At 37.4% G+C, this 20,584-nt stretch overlaps 1 protein-coding gene and 1 non-coding gene across 4 annotated transcripts in view; both read right to left on the reverse strand.

Moving 5' to 3' along the window:
• Nucleotides 1-19,662, reverse strand: part of ATP6V0D2 (ATPase H+ transporting V0 subunit d2) — a 48,215-nt gene extending 28,553 nt beyond the window's left edge. For all 3 annotated transcript variants that reach the window (XM_030304375.1, XM_030304376.1, XM_030304373.1), the window contains exons 1-2: nt 19,326-19,662; nt 7,275-7,446 (exon numbers count right to left, since the gene is read on the reverse strand). In XM_030304375.1, the coding sequence (XP_030160235.1) occupies nt 7,275-7,446; nt 19,326-19,455 (302 nt within the window). In that variant the 5' untranslated portion in view covers nt 19,456-19,662. The remainder of the gene's footprint in view (nt 1-7,274; nt 7,447-19,325) is intronic.
• Nucleotides 3,939-4,011, reverse strand: TRNAE-CUC. The gene has a single exon. It is a non-coding gene; the product is annotated as a tRNA-Glu (tRNA).
• Nucleotides 19,663-20,584: the final 922 nt, after the last annotated feature.

The raw sequence follows: 20,584 nt of genomic DNA on the forward strand, positions 1-20,584 counted from the left end.
TCAAAATTATATCTACAGAGTGATTCTAGTTCTTTTAAAATGTATAGAAAAAAGAATATGAAAATAATGCCAAATGATGATGAGATTAAGGGTGTTTTATTTATATAATTTTCTCTAATTTACAGTGGGCTTCCTGTTCTTTTTGATTAAAAGTAAAACCGAAATCCTTTATCTTACTTGCAAATTCTTTTTTCCTTAGCTTAGAATTTCCAGGAATTTCTCTTTCTTATCATGAATCAAGATGCTAAATTCTGTTACGTCTAGCTCCCAAATGTGTTCAACCCCTGTTCCCTCCTCACTATCTCTATTTCCAGCATAAACTTTTAAAATATGTCTCTGTTTTCTCTGTTTCAAGTCCTATCCCTTCAATGCACCTTTCACAATACCAACAGAATCATCTTCCTAAAATATACATCAGATCAGTCCCCTCACTTTTCAGGGCAGTTTAAGAGCTGAAAAGTAAAAACAAACAAACAAAAAAGAGAAAATAACATCTTTGGAATGCTATCGAGAGTGACCTGATTTCATACCTTAGCTTCTGTATTTACTAGCTAGTTACAAGATCCTTTAAGGATGCCCCAGGAAATAGGCATAATAACAGGAGTGTTATTATAACACTACTATAACACTATTATAACAATAATGTTTGCCATTATTGAACAAACACTGCACACACAGTAAGAACAGATACTTTACCATTGGTTAGAGGAGAAACTAAAGCCACGTTACATTGCCTTAGGCAGAGAAGCCATAAGTGTTCAACTGGTCTTCCACATAGCTTCTCAGCAGAATACTCCCCACCTTACAAGGTGGTGACCATTTGGTGAGGGGTACAGTCAGCAGCATGTAGGAAGCATGCCAATAGTGAAACCCTTTCTGAAAAGCCTTCCTTTATTGACTTTTACTCATAGAGACTTAGGGTCAAAGCCCTTAATCTGGCCAGGCTCTTTACTCTCTTTTCCCAGCCCTTATCTAGACTCCAGCCACATCTGAGATGACTAGTTATTTCCACATACAAAATCTTCTAATGCCTCACTAGTTATTTTTTCAACTTAATGCCCCTTTAAAATTTTGTTCAAATTCTATTTTCACTGCAAAATCTTTTAAAATCAAAGTTAGTTATTCCATCCTTTAGCCTCCTCCAGTTGAATGCATAAGCCTCTATTACAGCTGTTGCTTAATTCTGTCTTATTTTTTCACCATTTGTGAACACATCAGCTTGCTCCATTAGAATGTAAAAATGTAGGTGACCCAGAATTATGTTACTGATTTTGTGACTAACGAGTGATGGTGCAACCAATTCATCTGGTTGGCTGAGGACTTTCCTGGTTTTAGCAGTAAGAGATCTGCATCCTGAGAAACCGCTCGGGGCAAACCAAGGTATACAGCCTCCTAATGTATAGTGCAGGGCAAAGCCTGTAAAAGATTTATAATACATCATCAGGATAGTTAAGAACATTGAATTGCCTTTATAAAGAAATCCTTAAAGATTTCATCAGTGTGTGGTCCTTAACTTATAGTTCTTGGCTAATATGAGTCCAAGTACTTAAGACCATATTTCCTTGGTCATCCTATATTCAGAAAATTTATATCCCCTGAGGTGGAATATTTTGAATACTGAAAGATTATTTTTAAGAGATGGCTAATCTCAAAAGGGATGAGAGGTTGAAATGCTGCCAGAAAGCATTGAGTAGGAGGGAAGAAAAATAAAACAATCCAGTCCTATATTAAATAGTCTCTTCATTAAAACGCTATGGATTCATTCTTTTGTTTCACAAAACTGTGTATAATTATAGTATACAAAACCCCCAGATCTTCCTGCTATTAAGTATTTAAAAATATCCATTCCAGATTTTCAAAGTAAGTTTCACATATACAGTAATTATATCACACAAATGTGCCGTGCTTGGATTGTATTTATTAAAACAACTTAAATTTAGACTATCTCTATTAGGGTTGACTTAATATTTCCATAAGGATGGCCTGGACATTTCCTGATAGAATAGGAAGTAATTATCTTATGGAAGTTCATGGGTGCTAGTTAGACACCTGACTTGACAAAACATTCTAGAAGAGAAATAAGAAAAGTAGTTTTAGGACTCTCTCTCTCTCTCTCTTTTTTTTTTAGTACTCTTTTTCATATGTACACCTCTTTTATGGTAACACATCTCTAGATTCTGCACAGAGCAGTTGGATGTTGCCTAGCCTGGCAACTCACATGATGTGGTGGGACGAATCATGGAATGAGATTGAGAAGACACAAGACAGATCAGAGGATGATAAGGCGATAGGAGAGTATTAGAGACTGTGGCTAATTAAAGAATGCAAGCCTCGACTAAATATATTTTTAAAAAGTACTTTAAACACTCACCTGGTCATACAAAAATGTATCTTCAGGCATGACACCTGGTTTTTATCCCTAACATATTGGCCAGGAAATAACCAATATTCAAGTGCTATATAAAATATAAAATATAAAATATAAAATCCTGAGTTGTCTGGAAGTATTTTATAACTCTGTGTAAGGTGCTGCTAAATACGGAATTATATATTGATTCCACAAATATTCAGTGCCCATTACATACTAGGAAGTACAGATAGAGATACTAAAAGAACTAATTTAATGAATTTATAGCCAAGGGGTTCAATCCATTGAGCGTCTGACTCTGGATTTCGGCTCTGGTCATTATCTCGTGATTTGTAGTTTCGAGCCCTGCTTCAGGCTCCACGCGGACAGCCTGCTTGGGATTCTCTCGCTCCTTCTCTCTCTGCCCTTCCCCCACTCTCTCTCTCTCTCTCTCTCCGTATCTCTCTCTCAAAATAAATAAATAAAAACTAAAAAAAAAAAGAACTTATAGCCAAGAGAGTAGATAAATTAAAACATGTCCATTACTAACACCACTAACAATACTGATAGTACCCAAACTACCTCTCCACTTTCAGTTTGCATTAATAGTCTATGCAGGGCTTTGTGACCACCTATATTCTTATATATAGTTTTTAAACATTGTTAATGACTAGAAATACTTGGAATTTTAAGTAATTTTGTTTTAGAAACAGAGTACATTTTAACTAGATCAACATGTTTGTTGTGAAATAAACATGCTTGCTTAATTAACGTTAAGGCCTTGTCTAGGTTTAAGATTCTATAATTAGGAAGCACTAAATCATGGAGTCATCACATAAGAGGAAACATTGACCAAGTGACTCAGAGTCACTCTTAGGGCTAGAGCACTTTCTAATATATTTTGAGCAAGTTTCTGTCACGTGAGCTCTGTCTCTCAACCTGGCAGCTTTCTGACTCCATTAAAATTGGACTGTCCTCTGTCATTATCATGGGTCAGATTTTCTCAATTCATCTAAAATCTGAGCAAAATACGTTTGCAAAGCCTACTGACAACATTTATTTTAAAGTATAACTCCGCCACTTGATCTGTGACCCAGGCAAGCTACTGCACTTAAATTTTAGTTTCCTCATCCTTAAAATGGTGATGATAAGAACTAAGATTTGTCAGGTTTAAAGGAGACAATGTTTATAAAGCATTTAGCAGAGCCCTGGCATATGTAACATTCCATAAATATTGTCTAGTATTTTGACTGCCATTTCTACTTCCACACAGATAGGGCCATCTTGTCTTTGTGCCGAGGAATCTTTGATGGTGTCTCCATAACTACCCTTGCCAGACATTTTTGCAGGAGGCATCACTGCTTGGAAAAAAGCTTCTCTATCAGGCAGCCACTGAAGATTAGATATGAACCTGGACCTGATTCAGTCCAAGCCCATGTACTTTGTACTTCACCTCAACCCTTGCAAGGAGGTAAGAATCCTATGAACAAACTTGGCTTCTTCTTTTGTCTCTTTTATATTTTGATTTTCTGCTTCATATTTTTCTTATTTAAAAAATATTTTATTTTATTTTTTTCTTAAGTAGGCTCCACACCCAACGTGGGTCTCAAACTCACGTCCCCGTGATGGAGAGTCACATGCTCTACCGACTGAGCTAGCCAGGTGCCGCTTCAGATTTTTTTTTTTAAGGAAGAATCTTGCAGTTAAAAGAATACTCTCTTTCAATCTTGCAGATTGAAAAATACTCTCCTCTGCCACTGAAGAGTGTGCATAGTCTGTCTGGAACTTACTTTTCTAACCTCCCTTCCCCATTCTTTCCTCCCCTTTTGGCACAGCCTACTCCTGCCCAAACTGACCTGTGATTCAACATACATGCAGTGCCCCTCCCATCTACATGCTTCAACGCCAGATGTTCAGCCTTCTCCCTCATCCCCAATTCTACCCCATTTCCAGGTTCAGCAGCAATGTCAGACCCCCTGGGAAGGCTTCCGAGAACCCTTCCCAAAGAAAGTGCTTGGGCTTTGCACTGAGTCAAATCCAAGTTCACACCTAATAGTCATCTCTGACTAGCTGTGTGTTTGTGGATCCTTAAAAAAATCAGCATTTGGGGTCTTGCCTATAAATAAAATCCTAACCTACATCAGTGATAGGAAGTCTAATTGCACAAACAAGGTGTATTGGCACTAACCACAAGTCTCAGGTATATCAGCGATTACTTCTTGCCTCAAACCATGCTCATTTCTTCTACTTGCTTATTTATAGACATGGTATAGGAACAGCTGGACAGCTATTGGGTTAAAAACAATTTGAGCTGGATCCCTCGTCTCGTTCCCTACAATAAAGTAAATTCTACATGAACCAAGGTTATTTATTTATTTATTTATTTATTTATTTAATGTTTATTTATTTTTGGAAGAGAAGGAGAGACAGAGTGCAAGCAGGGGAGGAGCAGAGAGAGAAGGAGACACAGAATCTGAAGCAGGCTCCAGGCTCTGAGCTGTCAGCACAGAGCTGGATGTGGGGCTTGAACTCACACACTGCAAGATGATGACCTGAGCTGAAGTCAGATGCTTAACCGACTGAGCCACTCAGGCGCCCCTGAACCAAGGTTTTAAATGTAAAAAAATGAAATATCTAAAAAGAAAAAAAAATAAACATCAACAACAATGAATGAATGAAATGAAAGACAGGTAAATTTACCTATGAATCTGGAGTGGAGAAAGACTTTCTAAGTAGGATACAACAATCAGAAGTCAACAAATCAAAGGATTGATGATTATAGCTAATTAAAAATTTTCAGTATTTCTACAGGGAAGAAAGCTATACAAGTTAAAATTACTTCACCCCGAGAAAATAATTTTGCAACATATATTATGAAGTGCTAACTTTCTTAATTTATAAAGAGCCCTTACATATCAACAAAAACTGCTGGATACGCCAATAAAAAAAATGGACAAAGGATTTGGTCAGGTAGAAAACCCATATGACTAATAAATACAAAATGATCTTCAATTTTGCTAATAAACACAAATTAAAACAAAAACAGAAAATATAATTTGTAACCTATTGGATGGGCAAAAACTGAAAAGATAATATTCAATGTTGGTAATGGTGTCAGTCCACAGGTCTTCTCATGCACTGTTTTGGGAGTGCAAATTGGTGCTACTTTTGTTGAGCACAACTTAGCAAAATTTACCAAAATTTAAAAAAAAGAACATTTCTTTGATTCACTACTTCCACTGCTAAAAATTTAGCTTAAAAATAAATTCCAGGGGCGCCTGGGTGGCGCAGTCGGTTAAGCGTCCGACTTCAGCCAGGTCACGATCTCGCGGTCCGTGAGAGCCCGCGTCGGGCTCTGGGCTGATGGCTCAGAGCCTGGAGCCTGTTTCCGATTCTATGTCTCCCTCTCTTTCTGCCCCTCCCCCTTTCATGCTGTGTCTCTCTCTGTCCCAAAAATAAAATAAACGTTGAAAAAAAAAATTTTTTTAAAAAATAATAAATTCCAGACTGACACAGTAATAAGCTAATCACAAAACTTTTTACAATGGAAAAAAAATTATTCTCTGTTAATAGATGTAAATTGGGTCATGATACATACCAAACGTGAATTTCTAGGCAGTAATTTAAAGAGAATGGTGTTGACAAGGGTATTTCTGAGAAATATTAGGTGGGAAACAAAGTGCAGAAGGAATGTGATTCGTTTGCATAAATTTGAAATGTGGAAGTGGGGTGGGTTGAGTGTGTACCAATAAACATACTCAGATGTAAATATTTTTCTAGAAAATACATAAGAAATAGAGAAGTGTTTACTTTGGGGGAAAGGAACTGAGAAGGGAAGAAGGGGAGATGTGAAATAGAGGAACATTTTTATTTTATACATTTGTAAACCAGTCTAGGGCCCAGTCTAGTATTCACAATTTTGTATATTACAATGAAATTGTATACACATGATAAATAGCTCATCTATTGCGGATGGTTGTTCCCAGCTTGTCAGTTAGAAAAACTGGAGAGGCCCAAAGTTTGGAGCACTGTCTATAATTTATTAACTGGTTAATAAAAGTACAATTTATTATTGTGTGGAAATTCAGACTTTTTTTTAGAATGAAAGGCCTTCACAATGAAAGATTGGAGCTACTGGTGATGGAAAATGATAGAAATAAAATACATATAACTATGATGGGAGCTACTTTTGCTGTTGCAAGGGGAATCAGAAAAGGGTAGATGTGGCCTTAACATCAATTTGTGATATTTCAGCTCCACCCTGACAAGTGATCCAAAAATGTCATATGTATTTACCTTCAGTGCCAGCAGCCACAATCCTTCAACATCAGCACCACTTATCATTTTTTAAAATGAAAACTGAAAACACTGCCTTTTTTTTTTTTTTTAAACTAAGCTTTACACCCAACGTGGGGCTTGAACTCATGACCCTAAGATCAGGAGTCACATGCTCTACTGGCCGAGCCAGGCTGGTGCCCCTGAAAATACTGCTTCATGTGGGGGCCACCACCATCTACATCATCATGTTTATAAATAAATCTGTTTTCTAACAGTGAATATGTGGCTCTGTGAGCTTATCAGTTGCTAAAATTTGAATTTTTTCAAACTTACAAATGAGAAAAGGTTTTAAGCCTCATGCCAGCCTAGTTCCCCACCTATAACTGTTGAGGGTCGTTTGCACAATCACAATGGGGATTAATAGGGCTTCCTGGGGTGCCTGGGTGGCTCAGGTTATGATCTCGCGGTCCGTGAGTTTGAGCCCCACATCAGGCTCTGTGCTGACAGCTCAGAGCCTGGAGCCTGTTTCAGATTCTGTGCCTCCCTCTCTCTCTGACCCTCCCCCGTTCATGCTGTCTCTCCCATCTCAAAAATAAATAAACGTTAAAAAAAAAATAAAAAAAAAATAAGGCTTCCTGCTACCACTTACGTCATGTATGTAAAAAATGTGCTCAGAGGTTCCAGGGAATGATTCCGGAAATATTCAAATTCTCTGCACAGCTTTTTCCTCATCTCCGTGTCAATTTTGGAAACAGTAAGAGGATTTGTTTGATTAGCCAAGAAGTTGCCATAATCAGTGGTCTGGAGATGAATTTTCACATCTGAAATTAAATGAAACCTCAAATCAGATTAAAATTTGAATATGCATATCTAGCTTTTACAATGTTAATCGAGTTTATTGTGACTTTATGATAAATGTATATTAAATTATCTTATTAGACCTTAACATAAGGTATTTATATGAGATAGCCTTGAGTGTTACTCTCTAAAGCAATACAAAATTCAGTGTTAATACAGATATTCTGATACAACAGAAGAATTTCAGTTATCTAAAAAATCTAGAATTATTTAACACAGCTGAAAAGAACATTAACAACCACCTACTTCTAAGTTTACCTTAGCCGGTTGTAGTCATTTGGAAATAGCTGCTCAGAAAACTGTAGAGAAGGATACTAAGACTCCATCTCAGCTTGATGGAAAAGAGAACTTTATTAGTGATGTTTACCATGGCTATGGAAGGTGGAATGGGCAGTCATCAATAATACCCTTTTATTATAGATGAAGAAATTGAGTCTCATTGGGGCTAAATGGTGGAGTCAGATAGTAGTAAGGCTTGAATTAGGAGATGGATCTACTTATCTTAAAATCCAACATCATTTCCAGAAGACCATACTAAGCGTCCTGTAAATGGCCATGTGTTTGAATGCCAGGTGATTGCTGAAGCATTAAGTGGGAGAGGAGAGGTAAGAAATGAAGCCAGAGAAGTAAGCAGGGGATGTCCCAAGAAAGGCTTGAATGGCATCCTTCATCTTGAGGATAAGAGGCAGCCACGGTGGGCTATGAATTGATTGCTCTGGGAGCCGATGAGACGGTGGGTTTGCAATTAGGCACTCAAGTGATTCTTAACATACCTGAGATTCAGAGGGCAGGCACTCTTCCTTAGTATCTGGAGTATATTATGCACTGGAAATATTCTTTACCTGACAGCAGAATTCATTTGCTCAATTACCTATTTAATTAACTTAATTTTTAAAAATTATACCCCCCCCCTTTTTTGCCATGTCTTATTTGGCTTTTATTCTAGCAGTTCAGATTTTTATACAATTTGACAGTTTGTATTCTCAGCACTGAGGAATATTTGCCAACAGAAGAAACACAAATGTTATTTCTTTCAAAACCATGATATTTTGCTCATGTGGCATATGTTTCTTCTAAGCAAAATAACTTCCAAACCTTTCAGCTGCCAGTGAGATCCTGAAATTCAACGTCTCAAGTGTTTCAGACCCCATAGGAATCTTGTAATATTGTGGTCAGTGGAGAGGCAATTGAAATAGAAGGAACCTTTTTTTCCCAGCATGAAAACAATCCAAGGGACACTTGCATTCAGATTCTAAGAAAATCTCAGAATCTGAACCGTTTGCTCTGAGATGATGAATGACTGCCAATAAGGTCAACAATGCGTGTAGTTTTATAGTTTTCAAAATGGGTTCAACATAATTTTTTCTCTGCATTTCCCCAAGTGCTTATTTAAATAGGTTTGTGATAAAAAGGATTTTGTGGTCAAATAAATTTGGAATAAACAGGCTTCTTAGCTGCAGGAACTGAAAGCATTTAACACATTAATTTGAGTGATTTTTGAAAAGAGTATGGTGCCGAACCTCCCAAGCCACTAGAAAACAATGGAACCACCCACAGAGCAGACTGGAAAATTACACTGCTTTTTTATCCAGAGAAGTAATGTGGCAAGTGACATTTCTCTTTTTTATTCAAATGAGGCAATGGAATGTTTTCCAAACTGGGATCACTACCAACTAAATCAGTTTAATAGGTCCCAAACAGCAAAGAATAAAAGGATTCGATTAGGCTGTTGTAACAAATATCAGAGTATATAACACTGAGTAGCATATACATATGTGTGCGTACAGGTTGTAGTGTAAAAATGGGTCTTCTGTGTGTTGCAGTCACTGGGTTCAGGGAATTATCTGAGGTCACTTGGCTACTGAGACAGGATAATGATCTGGGACATTATGATTATCTTCTATTAGCTTGTGAGCAGATCATTTTTAGAGAAGGGTAATTTTTTTTTTCCTGTGCAGTTTCCCATTTGGGGCTCTCTATAAAAGTGAATGTCCAGACCTTTCACACTGCAGGTAGGTTTTATTTATTTATTTATTTATTTATTTATTTATTTATTCATTCATTCATTCATTCATTCTAAAATTGTTTAATGTTTATTTCTATTTATATATTTATATCAGAGAGAGAGAGAGCAAGTGACAGAGGGGCAGAGAGAGAGGGAGACAGAATCCAGGTTCTGAGCTGTCAGCACAAAGCCCAACGCGGGGCTCCAACTCAAGCCGTGAGATCACAACCTGAGCCGAAGTCGGAGGCTTAACCAACTGAGCCACTCAGGCCCCCCCCCCCCCCAGGTAGGTTTTATGCCAAGGAAGCACCTTCAAGAGGTACCTGGAAAAGGTGCTATCCTTGAGCAGTCCCCTGCCTTTTCCCTGCACCCTGCTGAAGCTGAACTTACAAAAGTTATCTGACCTTTTTGAATTGTTTCTTCATCTGCAAAATGGATATAGAATTTGTGCTTTTAGGTTGTTGTGGGGATTAGACAAGATGATGTAGGTGAAGAGCCAGCATATAGGAACTACTACTTAATATTATCTTTTTTCTTCTCACTTTTACCACCTATTTCAAAAATAATTTGATTCATTTTGCTAAAGACTTTGGTTTTTATTCTCTAAATCAGACTATTCTCAGCCAATATATTGGCATCAGCCATCACATCTTATAATTACTCAGATTTTAATTTGTATATATCAGTATCTATAAAACCAGAACTTCTCCCTCCATTTTTGTTAATATACTTCCATTCTCCCGGTGATAAAACTTCAAATCCTCTCTGGTACTTTCTTACTCCAATTCCCCTTTATTGTTCCTTAATGTCCTCTCTGGTTTCCATTCTGTGTGCCCCTGGTTTAGAATGGCCACATGACATCAAGATTACTGTGGTGAGCTCTTAAATTGATTCTCCCAAGTTCATTTCCTCCTTATGTACTCCCTGCCTCAAATTTAATCTTTACTAATAATTATTTTGATTTTGTAATGCTGCTGTATGAATCTTGGAGTCACTGAAAGTTGTAGGGAGATTAAGAATCAAATTTAATCTTTACTAATAATTATTTTGATTTTGTAATGCTCCTGTATGAATCTTGGAGTCACTGAAAGTTGTAGGGAGATTAAGAATGACCTTCATAATATTTGTAGTGTTTTGCCACTGACAGAATGGTTTTAATGGACATCAACTCTCAGCCTTACCAAAATTTCCCATTTCATAGATTAAGAAACTGAGGCTCAGAGAAATAACATGTTCATGTTTTCTATGCTTGCAAGTATTTGACTGAAGATTCAGACATGTCTCTTGTCCTCATTAGTTTTTCTAAAGCTCCATAATCAGACCTCCAAGGTCCTTCAAAATTTTTCCCAGTCTAAATTCTAGCCTTTTCTCTAGGTATTCTAGTATTGCAGCCAAACTGGTTTACTCCTCACCTATATGCTTTTATTAAATACAGGAATCTGTATTTTATTAATTTTCCCTGCTGGAGCCCAGTGCCCAACCATCTCAAAACTGCTTCCCTGCATCTCATTGGCATTTTCCTAGCCTATAGCCATGAAGATCTGTTTTGCTTTTGAGTATATCTGCTATTTATAGGTTTCAACTGTTTTTGTATCTTTAAATTTTAATTGTTTTTACTTATTTATGATATCCTTTCAGCTAGATAGTGTTTAGGGAATGAATAATATCTTATTGTATATCATTTCTCCACATCACCTAATGCAATTTTTATTGCATAGATGAACTTCAAATATTAGTAGATTTAAATTGTGATTAAAAACTTAGGACCATGGGAATTCAGGCTGGTGCAGCCACTCTGGAAAACAGTATGGAGGTTCCTCAAAAAACTAAAAATAGAACTACCCTATGACCCAGCAATTGCACTACTAGGTATTTATCCTAGGGATACAGGTATGCTGTTTCGAAAGGACACATGCACCCCCATGTTTATAGCAGCACTATCAACAATAGCCAAATATGGAAAGAGCCCAAATGTCCATCGAAGGATGAATGGATAAAGAAGATATGGTATGTATATATACAATGGAGTATTACTTGGCAATCAAACAGAATGAAATCTTGCCATTTGCAACTATGTGGATAGAACTGGAGGGTATTATGCTAAGTGAAATTAGTCAGTCAGAGAAAGAAAAATGTCATATTACTTCACTCATATGAGAACTTTAAGAGACAAAACAGATGAACATAAAGGAAGGGAAACAAAAATAATATAAAAACAGGGAGGGGCATAAAACATAAGAGACTCATAAATATGGAGACCAAACAGAGGGTTACTGGAGGGGGTGTGGGAGGGGGGATGGGCTCAATGGGTAAGGGGCACTAAGGAATCTACTCCTGAAATCATTCTTGCACTATATGCTAACTAATTTGGATGTAAATTTAAAAAAAATTAAAAATTAAAAAACAAACAAACTCAGGACCAATATAGCACTTCATTATACAATTCCATGTTACCAAGGTTGAAACTCCACATTTTGAATCTTATTCACCAGAATGAATGTTTCCAAACAAACTGGTGCTCTCTGAAGAACAGAATCAGCTACATAGAACCATATACTAAATACCATTAATCATAACCATGAGATGGGAAGAATTATTTCAGGAATTCAAAAGTCTAGCAAAAGAGGGGAAACTGATTCTTGTTGTGTATACACTACAGTTCAGGGAGGTGCTTATGATTTCCCAGGAATCCTTATGATATGCAGTTTACAAAACATTTTCAGGAATTTCTGATGCTCCTGATGATTTAGGCTTAGGCCAGGGAGATACCATCTAAGTATCAGATAAGAAAACACCATGCTAAAAGTTAAGCAGCTGGCTTAATATCCTAGAACCAGAAAGTGGAAGTGCTAGGACTTGAACCCAAACATGTAGATATTTCTAATGTGAATTTTCAGATTCTTACAAGGTACAAAACACAGCCTTAGGCTAGAGGAACTTGGACAGAAAATTATATAGTTTCTGTCCCTTTTTTTTTTTTTTAAATGGATATTTCTTTTTTAAATTTCAGCTTTATTGAAGTACAATTGACAAATAAAACTGTAAGATATTTATTTTAGAGAGAGAGTGTGTGTAAGCAGGAGAGAGCAGAGAGAGAGAGAGAGAGAGAGAGAGAGAGAGAGAGAGAGAGGGAATTATAAGAAATCTCCACATTCAGGGCTCAATCCCATGACCCTGGGATCATGACCTGAGCTGAAATCAAAAATCGGAAGTTCAACCGACTGAGCCACCCAGGCATCCCGCAAACTTTAAGGTATTTAAAATGTACATTTGATGGGGCACCTGAGTGGCTCAGTCGGTTAAGTGTCCCACTCTTGGTTTCAGCTCAGATCATGATCTCATGGTTTCGTGAGTTTCAGTCCTGTGTGGGGCTCTGCACTGGCAGCATGGAATTCTCCCTCCCTCTCTGCCCCTCCCCCACTCACACTGTCTGTGTCAAAATGAATAAACTTTAAAAAACAATAAAGTGTACATCTGATACACATATACATTGTGAAAGGATCCCCCCCCCACCTATTTAACTGACACCTCAGTGGCCTCACATATTGATAGGCTCTGCCCTTAAGAAGCTTAGAATATAGGAGGAGATGGATTCATTATTCAATTATGAGTTAAGCCCTTAACTGTGGTAATTCAGGGAGCTAGAAGATAGTCAAGTGCGACAAATGTCCTCCCTCAGCATGACGCATCTATGCAAGTGTCACAGAATTAGGACTGTTACAAGGCATAATAGAGTACAAAGTTAAGTCTTGTCAATTGTACTCCAGTAGGGGTACAGGAGGAAAAAATTTACAGAGGAAGTAACTCAGAGTGGAGACTTTAAAGAGGAATAACTATTCTCCAGGCAAACAGGATAGAGAATGGAATCTGTGACTGAAGGAATAGCTTTACAAAAGGTAGAACGATTTTGAGGAAATGCTTACAAGGTAGAGATCAGCAAGACTGCTCCAGTCTTTTGAGCCAAGGGTGAAGTTTATCCTGTATGGTGAAAACCATTGAACTATTTTTGAACAGGAAAGTGAAGGTATTGGATATGCACTTTTAATACAAGGTGAAAAAAGTGCTATAATTAGAGGCACAAATAATATTTAAGGGAGCATGAAGAAAGCCTTTTGAACTAAGTCATATATATATATATATATATATATATATATATGTTTAAAAATAGATAGTAGGTATAAATACAGGTAAAAAGTAAAAGGTCACCCATACTTGTCATCCACCACCCCGCCCACTCATTCCCAGAAACTATTCTTAGTTTCTGTTATATCCTTTCAGTTTCTTTGTATCTAGACCATCATATAGAAAAAATATTTTTAAATTTGTCTGCCTTTTTACTAAAGAGTACTATGCCACACATAATTCTTCCCCTTGCTTTCCTCCCTTAATAGATCTTGGTGATCTTTTTGTATCAGTTCTGTTAAGAGAGTGTCCTCATGCTTTTTTTTTTAATAGCTGCAGAATATTCTGTGATGTGAATGTTACATAATTTGTTTAATTAGTTCCCTGCAGATGGACATTTGATTTGTTTCCATCTTTTGCTATTCTAAACAATGCGATATGAAATCTCAGGCCAAGTGTATATGCACTTGGAATTTTGATAAGTACTTCCCAATGGCCCCCTTAAAGATCTTTTTTTTTCAGTATTTTTATTCACCAGAGTGGAAGCCCTTTTAGGGCAGGGACTGTATCTTATTTAATTTTACTTCCTTGACTCTAGCCAGAAATGTTTAATATGTTGTTGTTAAATTAATTTTTATTGGAAAGGAATGAAGGTCATGTCCTCTAAACGGTGAGGTATAATCAACTTTCCTCATTCCCTTTCAAAAAATTACTTTTCAAAAAAGGAAAAAGTTTAATTCAGAGAGCCAGTGGACACTTTTCACCAAAAATTTTAGAAAATATGAATTACTAAATTCTAGAGATCTAAAATACTAATTTTACCAACTTGTCATTTTTGAAGAGGAAAGAATATATGCAAAAGTCTTACTTGTAATTTAAAAAATTCTAATGAGGGACACCCGGGTGGCTCAGTTGGTTAGGTGTGCAACTTCAGCTCGGGTCATGATCTCACAGCTCCTGAGTTTGAGCTCCACATTGAGCTCTGCAGAGGGGGTGTGGAGCCTGCTTGGGATCTCTCTCTCCCTCTGTCTCTCTGCCCCTCCCCCACTTGCGCTCTCTCAAAACAAATAAAGTTAAAAAATTAAAAAAATAAAAAATTCTGACAAAAATAGCAGTGTTGCCATGATAGGACATGGAGAAAACTTAAATTCATGTTACTAAGTGAAAGAAGCCAATCTGAAAAGGCTACTTACTGTATAATTCTAACTATATCACATTCTGGAAAAGGGAAAACTACAAGAGAGCAAAAAAGATTCGCAGTTGCCAGAAGTGGGATGGGGGAGAGGAATGAACAGGTGGAGCAGAGGATTCTTAGGACAGTGAAAATACTTTGTATACTATAATGATGGATACATGTCAATATATTTGTCCAAACCCATAGAATGTATAACAACAAGAGTGAACCCCGATGCAAACTATGGACTCTCCGTGATTATGATGTGTCATTGTAGGTTCATCAATTATAACAGGCTACGGTAGGGAATGTGGACAACAGATGAAGCTGTGAGTGGATGCAGGCAGGAGGCATATGGGAAATCTTTAAAATTTCCTCTCAATTTTGCTATTAACTTAAAAGCTGCTCTAAAAAAAAGTCTTAATTTTTTAAAAAGTGTTAATTCTTTAAATTTTTTAAAGTGTTTATTTATTTTTGAAAGAGAGACAGAGTGTGAGACAGGGAGGGGCAGAGAGAGAAGGAGACACTGAATGTGAAGCAGGCTCTAGTCCCTTAGCTGTCAGCACAGAGACTGACATGGGGCTCAAACTCATAGACCATGAGATCATGACCTGAGCCGAAGTCAGGAAGGTTAACTGACTGAGCCACCCAGATGCCCCCCCAAAATGTTAATTCTTTAAAAGAACATTTTATGCCACTTTGACTTTATTATTTTGCTGCAAAGTCACTTTTAAAGACTTTAAAGTTTCCACGTAGTACAGCCTTCCAGCACTACCAGTGGGATAGGCCATGTGAACTAGCTTCCCCCTTCTATCTCTGGGAACGGCAGAGTCACAGATTGTCCTAGCAACTGATTCAGGTCACTGTTAGTCAGGGGCAAACCTTGGAACAGATGAGTATTTCTGGTCACACTAGCACAATTATATATGCAGTTAAGCACAATTATGAATTCTAGGACTTTTCAAAGTTTTTCTAGACAATGTTCATTTTCTCTTCTAAATTTACCTGAAACCTTATATTCTTTCTAAGTAAGTGTAAAACAATTTGTTGATGTCAGAACACTCTTGACATCTAGAGGACTTGATAACACTAAAGGCAAATTTAATCTCTGCCAAATTAGCTCTTCTTTTACAGAAAGTGTCTGTGTCAGCACATAGTACCACAATGACAGTTTTATCCACTCTTCTTCCCCTGTATTGGTACAGTGCAGATTTTGTACAAATGTAAACAGAAATCCTTAAGTCCTTAACATTGATCCTGATAAATGCCCTTGATTTTTTTTTCTTCAACTCTTTTTTTTTTTTTTTTTAAGATTTTATTTTTAAGTGATCTCTACATCCATTGCAGGGCTCAAACTTACAACTCCAAGATCAAGAGTTACGTGCTCTACTGACTGAGCCCACCAGGCACCCTTCTCTTCAACTCTTCATCAACTCAGAAGATGGCTCGGTTTCTCTCAGTGTATTTGCAGATACAACAACTGCATTGCTTTTCCCAAGTTATTTATTTCCCAACGTCCTATGAAATAATCAGGTAGGGCAGACCTTATTATTATCCATATCAAAAAGGAGTTGACATCAACATAGGCATAATCATTTATCTTTAATTCGTACTCAGGAGGCACAGACATTTTAGTGGAAAAAGAGTTGTGGATATGTCTATACTCCATCCCTGACAAGAGTGTCAGATTAGACAGAGCCATTCTAAGCCTCAGCATCCTCCACTGTTAACTGCAGACATGAAATCCTTATTTAGATTTATTTTCTCAGCAGCCAGTATAACCCATAGTTTAATGACCCACACTTGACACTCCTGGGGGTCTCCAAACAGATTGGCACACAGATTCAAACATAGTTATGAAATGAGTGGTTGAAAAAAATATATTAGGAGGAAAGAAAGATAGAAACCTGAGGTAAAAGAACAACAAAGTGTTGATGGATGTGACAGGATCTCTTAACCAGGGTGCAAGGATGGCTTTGGGTGGCCCAGGACCCCTGATATTACATGGAAAATTCTGTGTGCCTTTACCTGGGTGTGTTTTTCTAAGAAGAGTCACTCTCTAGATCTTCGAAAGGGTCCGAAACCCATTTTTTCCTCCCAAATTGAAGCTGATGGTAATTTCTTTCTGAATTCTTTAGTGAGCTGGCTAAATCTGGTTTTGTATCATATTTTAGGTATTTTTTGTATTGTTTGTGTTAAAATTTGCATTTTTTAGCTTATTTAAAAGTTGGACTGGGGCATTTGGCTGGCTCAGTCAGAGGAGCGTGTGACTCTTGATCTTGGGGTCATGAGTTTGGGCCCCACTTTGGGTGTAGAGATTACTTAAAATAGGTAAATAAATAATCTTAAAAAAGTAAAAGCTTGACTGAAAACTAAAAAGAATTCATTGAAGTGGCTTCTGTTAGAAACACTCATTCTGCCTTGTGTTCATTCACTTTTTCTACTTCAACTTAAGCACATTTTCTTTTTTTATTCAAGTATAGTTGACATACATTATATTAATTTCAGGTGTACAACACAGTGATTCAACAATTATCGGGGTACCTGGGTGGCTCAGTTGGTTAAGCATCTGACTCTTGATTTCGGCTCAGGTCATGATCTCACAGTTTGTGGGTTCAAGACTCATGTTGGACTCTGCACTGACAGTGTAGAGCCAGCTTGGGATTCTGTCTCTCCCTCTCTCTCTCTGCCCCTGCTCCTGGTCTCTCTCTCTCTCAAAAATAAATAAACTTTAAAAAAACAAAACAAAACAACCCAATGATATACATTACAAAATGCTCACCGCGATAAGTGTATGGTGACTGTCAGTCACTACACAAAATTATCACAATATTTATGCAGAGTTTCTGTACATGATTAACATTCTTCAGTCACCAAACTCCTAATATGCTGAAGTGATTTATGGTTTGGGATTATATTGTAATTATACGTAGCCTACAGAATTATTTATCATCTGAAAGATTTTTCTAGCTGTCTCCATTGCTAATGAAAGGAGTAGGTTAATCTCAACTTAGGCAGCTCCGCCTTAACTCTGGCTTTAACTGGTCAGAATTACAAACAAGTGACGCAGGACCCTCAGACTCAGCAAAGTCACCTTCAGGTTTTTTGTTTTGTTTTTGCTTTCAGTACCCTTCCTAGCAGTTTTGATCCTTATTGCTTTCTTGCTTTTTCTAGAAAAATCTGGAAGTTTTAAAGCACCTTATTATTGACGTGTGTTGATTTTATAAGTACATTTCAAAATGAACTAGTGTAGTTGTTTTTATAATAAAAATAATGTTTTATAGATGAAAATCTTTGGGAAAGTTTTGAAAGTATTGTAGCTTAAAGATAATTTCCAGAGAAAAGGGGAAAATGGGGAGGTATTAGTCAAAGGGTGCAAAGTTTTGGAAACACAAGATAAGTCCTAGAAATCTGTATAGCATAGAGCCTTGTAGTACACACACACATACACACACACACACACACACACACACACATACAAATAATAACAGGCAGGAAGAAAGTTTTGGAGGTAATGGTTGATTTATGGCATAGATTGTGGTGATTTCATGGATGTATACCTACCGCTAATCTCATCAGGTTGTATACATTAAATATGTACAGTTTCTTGCATGTCAATCACACCTCAATAAAGTGCTTAAAACAAGATCATTTTCATTTACCTAGTGCTTCAGTTTCTAACACATTTCTCATGTATTATCTCATTTATTTCTCCAAACAAAGTAGGCAAAGCAGGCTTTACCATCATATTTTACAAATGAGGACACTGAGGCTCAGGTTTTGAGCCTTAGGCCACCTACCTAGCCCCGGGAGGGGTCAAAGTCAGTACTTTTGAATCCAGGGTTAGCCTCACCACTTGCTCATCTCTTGACTTTTTTCTTAAGCTTCAGTTAAAGGTAAAAACCTGAAATAAACTCTCATACCAATTTATACTAATAAACTAGGTATAGAATAAAATTCTCTAAACCAAGTTTCTTAGCATTTTGTTGGGGGGTGGGGAGGGCATTTGTCCCTGGGCAGTTTGCTGAGTCCTTCTCCAAGTATTATTGATAAATATGTAGGATGAAAATACATAAGATTACGAGTGAACAAAAGATGTTAAAATACAGTTATCAAGATGTTTTAAAATGTGTAAAACATACTTACTTACTAAGACATTAAATATCAAGATTAAAGAGTAAGTGTAATACCTAGTATAAGTGCAAAATTGTGAAAATATAAATATTTCAAAGTATCTGCAAGAATTGTATAGGGATATGAAAATATTGACTTTCTATTGGTGACAAAGCACTAACCACTGATAGTTGCCTACATTCATAATGAAAGGAAATGCTAAATTTCACTTACAGAAAATTGGAAATAAAGATGGAGTTGTTTTTTTTTTCCTCCTCCAAGTTCATGGACCCCTGAAATCTGGACCCTGGGAATAAAAACCTATTCTGTACTCTCAGGCCATGGGAACACAGTCGGTTCTTTAAGCTCCCAATGGGAGGTGTCATTCCCTTTTCCCCTTTTTACATGGTGAGAAGAGAAGCTCTTACCTTCCAGGGTCTCGCACTGGACCAGGTTGATGTAGTCCTGCTGGGTCAACAGGCTGGCCTTGCACCCTCGCACCAGGCCTTCCAGGTAGCCATGGTCCACGTTAAAGTAGAACTCGGCACCCTCCAGCATGACCAAAGAGATCAGAGCCAAGTTGGGCTGAAACAGCTCCGGATCCTGGTCAGCTCCTGAAGATTTGCTCTAGTCTGGAAAAAAATGCTCAATTATGAGTTCTCAGGAAGAAATCTGTCAGCTGATAGTCAGGGTTTTCATGACTAGTTTCTTCTGGTTTCTGTGGCTTTCAATAGCCTGCTCAGCCCTGTTTTCACAGCAACAGTGAATCAGCTGGATAACTCCAGTAAACCCTGGAAGCAAACCATGGAGAGTAGGAGACAGGGAGGGTCAGGGCTCTGCTCTATCCCTCCCAAAGGGAGGATCCCCCTCCCAGCTGTGCCACTGGAAGGCCTGAAACACCTGAATGTTTGGTAAACATTCCTCCCTCCCTCGGAGCCTATGAGCTTTCAATTGTAAATTACATTTGTCCTCAATTTCTTGAAGATTATTAATATGAAGAAAGAGAGGGGTTTTTTTCTTGTTTTTCTTCTTTCTTTCTTTCTTTCTTGAGAGAGAGAAAGAAAGAACACGAGTAAGGGGCAGAAAGAGGAGAGGGCTTTTTTTCTCTTTTAAAAATTAAGTTTTGTAAATAGATCAGGTGTGAGCAGGCAGTCTGAAGGATCCTGAGAAGCTAATTCAGCAATGCAGTTGTTTACTGTAAAACAAATGTTTAGTAATGTCTTCGCATAGCAAAGCCTGATAGCTGTTTTCCCCCACCCCACCTCCCCCCCTTCCCCTAGCCCCTTGTCTGGGATCCGAGCCCAGAAAACAATCCTGGAGGCAAATACACAGAGCTGTGATTCTATAATAAGCCACTACCTTTATAAAATTGGACCGTTTATAAGGTGCTCTTTATTTTCTTTTTCCCATTTAAATCTCATGATTACTAGAACATATAAATTAGGCAGATAGTATTATTACCCAAATCACAGATAAGAAACCAGATCTCAGAATCCATGAGGCAGTTCAAAATGTACAGTTCATAATACAGTAAGTAGTTAATTAAGCCAGGACTTAATTATTGAGTTTCATGCTCCAAAAAAGAGTGCTTGTTCTCTCCTATACTTAGCTCAAAAATTGTGTCAAATATCCTGAACACTATTTTACATAGATAGTATTTCACTTTCTATATATTGTGTCAAATTCT

Source organism: Lynx canadensis, chromosome F2, assembly GCF_007474595.2.
Source record: "Lynx canadensis isolate LIC74 chromosome F2, mLynCan4.pri.v2, whole genome shotgun sequence".
Classification (NCBI taxonomy): Eukaryota; Metazoa; Chordata; class Mammalia; order Carnivora; family Felidae; genus Lynx; species Lynx canadensis.